Source organism: Rosa chinensis, chromosome 6 (assembly GCF_002994745.2).
Source record: "Rosa chinensis cultivar Old Blush chromosome 6, RchiOBHm-V2, whole genome shotgun sequence".
In the NCBI taxonomy this organism is placed as follows: domain Eukaryota; kingdom Viridiplantae; phylum Streptophyta; class Magnoliopsida; order Rosales; family Rosaceae; genus Rosa; species Rosa chinensis.
The window spans coordinates 3,920,389-3,931,036 of NC_037093.1; the positions used below are offsets into that span (position 1 = coordinate 3,920,389).

Consider the following 10,648-nt stretch of genomic DNA (forward strand, 5'->3'; position numbering starts at 1 on the left):
TCACAACACCAGAAAGCAGGTAACTTGAGGTCAATTCCCAGAATTTAAGACACCCAAATAGGCAATTATGGAGAAGCAAGCCAAAAAGTAAGGGATGAACTCAATCACAACACCAGAAAGCAAGTATTTTTCACATTAATTTCTCAGTTAACTGTTGATGTACTTGAAACACATTAAGGGCCCCATTGGACCATTGACTAAATCACATAGAATATTCATCAGTCTTGTACAAAATACCCCTAATTACAGAGAATAACACCAAGTTGAAGCAGCAACCCATAGTAGTGAAAATCAGAGCCCCATGACTTGTATCTACGAACCCAGATGACAAAGGAGCCTCAATTGCAGGTTGCCACTTGAAAGAACTAAAATTTTCTACAGAGACCAACATCAGTTAGAAGAAGCAACCCGTAGTAGTGAAAATCAAATCCCCAAGACTTGTATCTACAAACCCAGATGATAAAGGAGCCTCAATTGCAGGTTACCACTTTCAAGAACTGAAATTTTCTACAGAGACTAGCTGGTTTGAGAGGCAGCATCCTAGAGTGAAAATCAGAGCCCCAAAAGTTGAAATCTATACAAACTCATATGATGAAGGAGCTCAATATGCAGGTACCACTTCCAAGAATCAAAAAATGAACTGGGACCAAAGAATCTTAGTCAATCTTCTGCATAATACGCCTACTTACAGAGACTCAACAATGGTGAAAAGTAGCAACCCAGAGTGAAAATCAGGGTTTCAACACTTCAAATATCTAGAAAACCCAGATGATCAGGAAGCCTCCTTTTGCAGGTTACCACCTCCAAGAATCGAACTTTTCTACAACATACTTACAGAGACTACTAACTGGTGTGAGAGAAGCAGCAACCCCAGAGTGAAAAGCAAAGCCCCCCAACAGTTGAAATCTCCGGAAACCCAGATGATAAAGGAGCCTAAATTGCAGGTTGCTACTTCCATGAATCCAAGACTGAAGAGAAAAGCTAACCCATTTCTACAGAAATCAAAGCAAATGTTAGCAACCCAGAGAGAAAATCAAAGCCCCGAAAGATCAAATCTTCCCAAATCCAGATGATAAAGTGTAGGTACAAGTCTCTTGTGTGTGTTGGCATCAGTCATCTGACTTAGGAAGGTCGATTTTGGGGAAGTATCTTTTTTGTTTTAAGTTAGTTGGGTAAAATTTGCACACCTCATATTACAAACCACACATCTTTTTATTATTTTAATAATATTTTATCTAACATATCTTTTTATTTCTTAAAATGCCCTTATCTAACCTATCTTTTTACTTTCTAAAATGTCCTTAAGTCAGATTCTTTTTTTTTTTTTTGGTCTTTTCTCTTTCTGCAATTCAGTCAGCATGCCTTCCACTGCGACTGCTACCAAAACGGCTACGCGGCCGTGAACCACTTTAATCTGGTGTGTCCATTGTGTTGCCAGAAGATTTGCGATGGCGACATCCACATATACATGTTACTTGACACGGGTCTATCCGAGGACCTTCAGGCTTTTCAGCTTCTGACCCACCCTCCCACTCCACCCTCTCTACAACAAAACTTCATTCCACTGCCGGAGGATCCCATCATTCCACCGGAGTTCCCGGGCTTTGAACCAGACGATGAACCCAACCCCATCCCTGAGTTTGCCGGCTTTGAAATAGGGGACGAAGCCAACCCCAACCCCAATCCCAATCCGGTTCAAGAACCCAACCCGAACCCGCCTCAACAATCGATACCCGCCCAACAAGCCAACTCATCCCAAGAATCCGACTTCCCTCACTCGGTAACCTCCACCTGTCTTAGACGGAGACCAGTGCGGAGAAGCAGATACCCTGACTAAGGTAATCAGCAGTCAGACGAAGCTGTCCACAGTCCCACATTGGATATTCTCTAGTGCCGTTTCTTCTGCGTTTACTCTTTTCCATGCATATGATTCTAACTGTTCATTCTGGGGAATAGAATTTCTGGGTTTAGTTTCCTACGCCAATTTTTAGAACCTTATTATGACTTGGTTTGGAGAGACGAAAGGTTGGGGAACCAGAAAGTTTCAATGGAGAAGACAGTGTCGTTGTTTGGAGGAGAAAGAGAGAAAAATAAGAAGAAAGGTTCTATCGTGGTTGGAGGAGAGAGAGGGAGATTGGGGGAGGGAGAGAGAGAGAGAGAAAAAGATCTGACTTAAGGGAATTTTAGGAAGTGAAAAGAGATGTTAGATAAAATATTATTAAAATAATAGAATGGTGTGTGGTTTGTAATCTGGGGTGTGCAAATTAATTTCACACTTATTGCGTTTCAAAGATATTTCCAACTGTTAAAATCGTGGTATTAAAGTCCTGATTGTTTTAGGATTTATTGAATATCTCTTATTGAAAGTTCTTTCTTATTGGGAGTCGTACTAGGGTTGAGTCATGATTCAGGATCTATGATCTCCTCAATATATTATCAAAGTGTGCGTTCTTTTGGAGGGGGGAGCGAGGCAAGAATTATTGGAGAGTCTTGCTTGCTTAAGATCAAGTTTCATAGAAGTCCAAGACACTTGTTCCATGTTTAAGTGTTCTTGTTCAATTGCTCATGTGCATTGATTCTTTTGAGCTCAGTAGAGAGGCTGTGAAGCAAGAAGAGCAAAAGTTGGGATCGTTCAAGTGAAGAAGGAGTTCAAAATTGAAGACAAACTTCTCATTAGTAATTTCTAGTAATCGTAGCCGAGCTAGTGCTACTTGAGTTTGTAAAGAACATATCCTTCATCATAAATAAATTGTATTTATTTTGGGTTCTCAAGAGTTAGAGCCCCGCAGTGTTTTTAATCTCACATTTGAGGTTTTTACTTAGTAACCAAAACTCCTGTGTTTTGTTTGAATTTTTGATTTTTCCAGTAAGGATTGAAACGTGCCTATCAATCTCCGTTTTCCAAAAAAACGTTTCATCCAAGTATTTTCATAAAGGAGCCTCAATTTCAGGTTACCAAGAATCCAAAAATGAGAGTACCAGAACTGAAGAAAAAGCTACACAGAAAAGAAGATAGGAGAGCTATGTACAAACTTACAGACCAACCGTAAGAGATCAATTGAGAAAGTTCTAGAGGGAAAGAAAGAGAGGCGCTGCGGCACTCCCCATCAGCACAATCACCAACACGAGAATTGAGCTTTGTGTCCAAGAAAGCTTCTTGCTTCCATTGCGTGTCTTTGATCGATGGAGCTGTGCCTTTGCGTCGGCTTTGGCTACCTTCCTTTGAGCTTCTCATTTGTCCATCCTCTGAAACTTATTTGGCGTTACGTGGCCTCTTGGCGGGAAATGGTTAGCTAAAAAATCTTTTCTTTTTTTTTGATGAAGAGTATAACATTAAGAGACATTCAACATTAAAACGTCTGAGGCAACCAGAATTTACAAGGTCAAACAGTAAGGCTTGTGCAGCCTGAGCTGGAACTCTATCATTCCAGGTGGCATACAAATTGGTAACTTGACCTAGGTTGGCTAATGCATAGTAATAAAATTAGCTTCTCTTAGAACATGTTTGAAAGCAATTGTAACGCCCCCACCAGCTTAAGCACGTCACAGTGCCACAAGTCTCTAAAACGCTAAGTTTACATTCTAGAGGACCGCTAGGCATTTTGTTTGAAAAACTTTTCGCAAAACACAGCGGAAGCTACCAATATTTTTGAGGTGAAAATCCTTGAATCGCTAAATTCAATTTGTTCATCTAGACTTGAAAAGAACTCTCGGTCGGAAGGTACAAAGTTCAAGGAATAAGACATTAACTAAGTTCGACACAAGAATAGTTTCACTCGAGTTCCGAGATACAAAATTTGAGAAATAGATATTAGAATAAAGTCCAGAAGACGGTTTATCAAACTTGTTCCGCACACTTAGCTCCGTCTGCCATTAGCCCGTCACCAGTGCACAGTACCTGCATCCACACTACTGTAGGGGTGAGGTTTCGCTCTCGCTGCTCTATTGGAACTCAACCACAACTAGGTTTGAAACCAGTAAATATATATTTGGGATCCCAATATGAAAACATGCTTAGTATGGTCTGAATTTTTCAAAGCAAGAAAAACTAAAATAGTATGGATTCTCATGCTATTCAGACAACAGAATTAATATATATGTTGTCTAAAGAAGTTTTAAAAATTCAGACGACAGAAAACAAGAATTCTGTCATCTGAAGTGTGTAGTCTGAAGGCATTATTGGCATAGTGAAAGGATTGTAGCTCGGACCTCAAGATTTGGAGATCATGCACTGGAACTGATGATGGTCTATGTTGATATAAACCGTAGTTACCGTACAGCCGAACTACTAGGGGAGATTGTGGAGACTGAGGAGTATAATGATCCCACACAGTCTACTTACAATGTCTAGTTAATTAATTAGCCCATTCTTCTTAGAATCAACCAACAAAGAAGTACTACTGATCCATAAAGTGGACATGTTTATAATGAAAACCAACGATGCCGATGAGGACGAGGAAGAAGCTAGACATTCTTAAAGGCGTGGATGAAGGCAACGACAGTGAAGAAGAAGACATTCTTGATCAAGACGAGGATGAAGGCAATGACATGGAAGAAGAAGGCAATTATGATGAAGGAGGTGATAATGATAGGGATGATGAAGGAGGTGAAGGTCATGATGAACACAACGATTGGGATCAGTCCATGTATGCAAGGACAAGCAGCTTTGATGTATATAAGATCGACTCCAAGACTGACGGAAACAATTTTTGTACTAGGGTACAAAGTTTGGGAGACCAAATGGTTTTTTTGGCCGAGCATGGTTCTTTGTCTATCTCTGCAACAGAGTTTAAAGAATCCGAAAAGAATTGCATTTAGTTTGCAGCAAAGGGAACAACGACACCTGTAATTTCAAAACCACATATATCCCGTGAGATTGGTGTCTTCTACTTAGATACCTGAAGGATTAAGAAATCTTTTCCAAGCATCAACTTTTCAACTCGGTCTCAAACAAGTTGGTATATTCCAAGTTTATGATTAATTGAAAAGCATTGAGATTTAATATTTCCCTTTTTGTTTTTACTTTCTTAATTTTCAAAATACACCTTTGGTCTCGTTACTTATCAGTTCACTTCGTTACTCTTGGCAAAATAGCTTGCCTTAGTGGTTGTCACAACTCAACAACTGATCGTTATGGATACCTCAAAAAGAAAATGAATTTTTGAATTTTTTGGTACCTAGCTACTTGAGTTTGCAGTGTTTCCGAACAAAATGAAAACCAATAGAGGATAAGGAAGAGAAAGTAAGAAAATATGTATCTTGGGAACACGTTTAATCCACATAAACATGTTATATACATTTTGATCACACTAAAAGCTCACTCTCAACCACTGGCGGAGCTAGGATTTAAAAATAGGGTGGGCTAAAAAAAAGTTTTAATGTAAATTAATGTCTTTAAAATTTTTTTTTTCCCTAAGTTTTACTAGTAACATGTTTTATTCTTTCCTTAAATTAAACCACATCATATATTAATTACATATTAAATAATCAAATAGCTAACTAATCCAAAAAAATAAACATTATAACGTTTGATAGAAATTGGATAACAAAAGTCTAAGACAAAAGAACATATCTACTCAATTTTTATCTTGTGCTCTTGAATAGAACCAAAAAAAATTAATTATTGAATTTGTATCATAATTCTCAGCCAACTCTTATTCTGACCTAATTTACCTAAAAAAAGCAAGCTTTTTATGCGAATATGTCTCTTAAAGCAGAATAGAAAATAAAACACAATCAAATAATTCAAGCAAAGAAATAACATAGATATGACCCCAAAAAAAATTAACATATGGGCTAACTTTAAAAATTTGAAGTGGGCTACTTTTTAATATGTAATTTGTTCAACTAAAATTAAGATATAAATTAATGTTTTTTCAAAATTTGGGGTAGGCTGTAGCCTACCGGAGCCCGTGTGTAGCTACGCCTTTGCTCTCAACAAGTGTGCGAGTGTGTGTTTACTATTAGAGTTAAATATACGAGGCTACCGTCTAGAAAGATGCATATGAAAACTAAAAGATTAGATAGAGTTTAGATATAACACCACATTATACCAAAAGAAGACAATTCCCTTGTTTGGTAACTTGAATAAGAAATTTAGCAAGTGACTAAAAGGAAAAAGTTAATGGATGTAGACATGTAGTTAGCAGTCCAAAATTATTTGTACATTCAAATTTTGCCAAGATAGACGTCATTTACAAATTCATAAACCGCACACATGTTCTTTCTTTTTTTGTTCTCAACCTCTATAGGTCCTTGCTCTCCACATTAAAACTTCTATCTCTCTCTTCGATTATTTGTGAATCATTGATGAGTTTGAGTGAAATTCTCGTACTTCAAGGATATATACATAATTCAATTTTGTTACCTGAAAATCCTGGATGATAAAAACCATTCAATAGTAAGATCAAGTCAAACAAACACCCTCCCCTCGCCAACCCTAACCATATCAAAGCAGATCCCCAACGGCTACTTCAAGATCCAACGGCTCCTAAGCCCCCCTTTTACTCTTTTGACGATTCAATTCCATTCCTCCAACGGTCCCCAAAACCCTTTCCTTTTCAAATTCAAAAACCTCCTGCCCACCACCCTTTATAACTCTTCAAACCTAGCCGTTACAGATTTCAATCTCAGATTTCACAAACCCTCCTCATTTCAATTCATCTTCAATTCAATTTCCTTCCCAATTTCACAAGCGAAAAACCCTAATAATTCATCATGGCCGCGCCGCCGTCGAACAAGTCCCCAATCGCGACCCGAGCAAGCCCTAATTCCCGAAGCTCCGAAATCGCCAACCCCGTCCGGCGAAGCTTCACCGGAAATCCATTCGCCAAGCCTTCAATCGTTGCTAATTCAGGTTCGTCTCGTTGTTTTGTTGTTCCCCCCCAAAAATTTTCAAGAAAGTTGCGACCTTTTTCACTTTTAGGGTTTCCGATTCTGACTTTCTGTTTGTGATTTTGTGTTGCAGAGACTCCTCCTCCACGGCGGAGCTCCATGGGCAGAGAGACGGTGGTTACTTTCTCGGAGGACAAAGAAAACGGGAAAGATTCGAGTTGGAAACAAATCCGGGTCCGGTCGCCGGCGGCGGCGAAGAATTTCATGTCGCCGACCATCTCCGCCGCCTCAAAGATCAACGCTTCTCCGAGAAAGAAGATCTTGACCGAGAGGAACGAGCCCGTCCGGACTTCTTCTTCTTCTTCTTCCGAGTTCAAAATCAAAAGCGTGTCCTTTGCTCCGGTACCGGTGGAATATTCCGATCACAAGGAGGAGGTGGGCCCCACAACCCCACCTGTGGTGGTGGTTTCTAAGCCTCCGAAACCCTCTGAAGCAATGGTGGGGCCACCTGAACCTGTTTGTGAAAATGCCTCAGAGGAACAACCTGACTGTGTGAATCTTGACCCGAGTTTCAAGATTAGTCCTCCGGCAACGGCGTCGTTTTCGGGTTCGGGTCATCGGGTCATTGCGCCACTGGATGCTGACCCATCTGCTCCTCCTCCTTATGATCCCAAGACCAATTACCTTTCTCCCAGGCCACAGTTTCTTCATTACAGGCCAAACCCAAGAGTTGAGTATTATCTGAGTAAGGATGGTGAGGGCAAGAGGCTTGAGGAGAGCTTTTCGGATACTGAGGAAACCCGGTCGGATTATTCTCCGAAGGAAGTAGAAGATGTTACTTCCCCTGCTGAAGTAGTGAAGGAGGAGGAGGAAGAAGAAGAAGCAAAAGAGGAGGAGGTACCTGTTTCGGAACCAATGCCCACCATCATCAGTCCCAGCACCAAGTCTATGCCAAAGGAGGAGGAGGCTGTTGAAGTAGAAGAGTCCAGCAAGCTGCGCTTCTCGTGGAGATCAAAGTTCACTGCTTTGATAATGGTTTTGGCAGTTGCGCTTTTCGCGGTTTTGGCTGTTGAAGTGAATGTTCAGGTTTGGTCTGCAAGCTCTGTGTCTTTTGTTTCTGAGTTAATTTCCAATATCAGAGGTGCCAAGAATTTGGGCCCATTGCAATATTATAACCTCACCTTGATGGAAGATGCTCGGGTTAATGAGTATTCTGTGTTCGATCAATGTCACAAAGAAATGGAAGAAATGGGTGAGTTTGATGTGTTTGGAAATGTAATGGGAAGTGTGTTTGAGGTTGAAGCTTCGGAAGAAAAGGGTCTGCAAGAGATTGGAGGAGCTGAATATGAAGAACCAATTGATCAGGAGGCTGGTCTGGCAGAGATTGGAGCAGCTGAATATGCAGAACCAATTTATCAGGAGGCTGAAGTACCACAGATTGAATGCTTGGAACAGAACCAGCCAGAGATTGGAGTCAACGATGTGGAGGAACATGTTGAGCAAGGGAATGAACAAGTTGAGAATATTGAAGCCTTAGAAGAAGAAATGAGACTTTCAGTGATCAGAGCAACTGAGAACCTCGTTGAAGTACATACTGATCCAGAATTTGAGGAAAAGGCTGAATCAACCAACATGGAAGAGGTTTCACTGGAAAAGAATTCTTATGAAGATGTGGAAGCACTTCAGGCTACACAGGCTATAACTGAAGAAAATATTGTTGTTGATCATGTACATTCCAAGCCAGAAAGTATTGCAAGCATTAAGGAGGAGATTGTAAGCTCAGAAGTATTGAATCTCACAGCTGAGAGGGCTGACAGTATGGTTTCCATGGTGAATGTGCTGGGAATTGCTTTCTTGGTTGTCACATTGGTCGGATTCACAGCCATCATCTATATGAAGAAACGAGAGAACTCACCTTCAAATCCTGCAAACTATGCTGTTCAACCATTGGTGACCGAGAAATTGGCTGCAAGTCCCATTGTTCCAATTAGCACTGAGCACACCTACTGTCCTTCTGAAATGAGTAGCTTCCAGACGAGTTCAGGGTACCGCTCAAAAGGACTAAAGGCATCAGATGAAGTAGAAAGCCAGGAGAAGAGGGCCAGGAAGAACAACAGGAGAGACTCCATGGCTTCAATTGACTCCTCAATGGGGTCGCCATCTTATGGGAGTTTTACAACATATGAGAGAATTCCAATTAAGAAGGTAACTATCTATTCATGATTCGCATTGTGCTCATGTTGTTTCTTATGCTGTTTTCATGATCTGCGATTTGTATTTGTGCTTATGTTGTTTCTCATGCTGTTTTCATAATTTGTGATTTTGTGAGTTCTGCAGGGATATGGAGAAGAAGAGATTGTGACTCCTGTTAGGCGCTCGAGCAGAATTACTAGGAAAGTCACTTCTCCTTGATGAATTAGTGCAAGCCATCTATCTCTTTTATCCATCGCACTGCTCTGCACTACTTCATCTGATTCATGAAGGAACCATTGTTTAGTTTGACTGATTGTTATAGTTTGATAACTTGTATTAGGGTTGAATGACAATGTCTACGGTTAGGAGTTTATTAGTACTAATTCAGTAGTTGAATGACATTGTAATCTCCTGCCATTTTCTAATGGTTCCTGTTAGTAATAACAGTCTTGTTTCGTCTTCCACACTTGTCAAATTCATTGACTATTGAATTTGCAGATACTGTCCTTCATCAACATTTGATGCATTGAATCTCATTGATGCAATGACAACCTTTAGAAGAACAAAGGCTTTTGAACCTTTAGAAGAACAAAGGCTTTTGAATCTTGATGCTTAAAACGAAACAAACTGAGGGAGACAATCACCATCCAATCGATCTATGATTTGTTTGAATTTCAGTCTTAAAGTTGCTGTATCAGAAATTTCCCAGGTCGATAAATAATCAGTGATATGCATGAAAGCAAGTTAAGTAAACTTGTTTTTTTTTTCCTTAATCTTGGGATCACACAAATTGCCAATAATTGAAATTTGAACAAAATCAACGAGATTTTTTTCTCACTAAAAACAAATAAAATCATGGACTAACCTAATTCCGGAAACAATGGCTTCCCTAAGTTTCAGTTTGTTCTGACTAAAAAAAAGAATAGCAATGGCTTCCCTTAGTTTCAGTTTGTCACTTTCTTATTCTTTTCCTTTACCAGAAACTGTAACCCTTCTCACAAATAATAAGTTTTCCAAAACTGTATGTACTTACTCCAGTTTCTCCCTTTCATTTAATGCCAGCTCAGCTCTTCACAACCCAAAAAGTCTTTGCTCTTTCTCTTGGAAACCCAAAAGACTAGTTGAACTACACCGCCGGTTTGGAAAAAGTTTCAAAAGCTTGGTTCAGATTCTTTCTTGGGAACAGGGGAATAGCAGTAATACTGATGACGGAGAGAAAATAAGTCAATGTGTGCAGCATTTGAAATTCAAAAGCTTCTGTAGTATGAGTGAAGCTTCAAAAGAGTTTATAGGGGATCAGAAGCCTTTGAAAATAAAAACTTCTAAACCAGTCTTGGTACTTAGCTACTACAGTGATAGAGATAGAGAGTTCGAGTCTGACTGTAGAATATGGTGAAGTCTCGAGGATCAGGAATGGCTTCTAGAGCAGTTGATCATCCTCCACAACAAGCCAGAGGTTTTTGTTCTGATGCTTAATGGGGTTTTTGTTCTTGATGATTATTGTCTAGTTTTGATGGTTAATCTTCTAAAGTTTGGACCTTGAGTTGGTAATGCCCATTTTTTACTTCAAACCCAGATAGAAAAATCTGGAACCCATATATTGAAATACCTGGATTCTGAT

General features: G+C 39.7%; 1 protein-coding gene across 1 annotated transcript; it reads left to right on the forward strand.

The window, feature by feature from the left end:
* The first annotated feature begins 6,576 nt into the window (after positions 1-6,576).
* Positions 6,577-9,485, forward strand: LOC112169510. Its single transcript, XM_024306547.2, has 3 exons — positions 6,577-6,856; positions 6,968-9,039; positions 9,172-9,485. The coding sequence occupies exons 1-3, from the start codon at positions 6,718-6,720 to the stop codon at positions 9,244-9,246; spliced, it is 2,286 nt and encodes a 761-aa protein (XP_024162315.1). The 5' UTR covers positions 6,577-6,717; the 3' UTR covers positions 9,247-9,485.
* Positions 9,486-10,648: the final 1,163 nt, after the last annotated feature.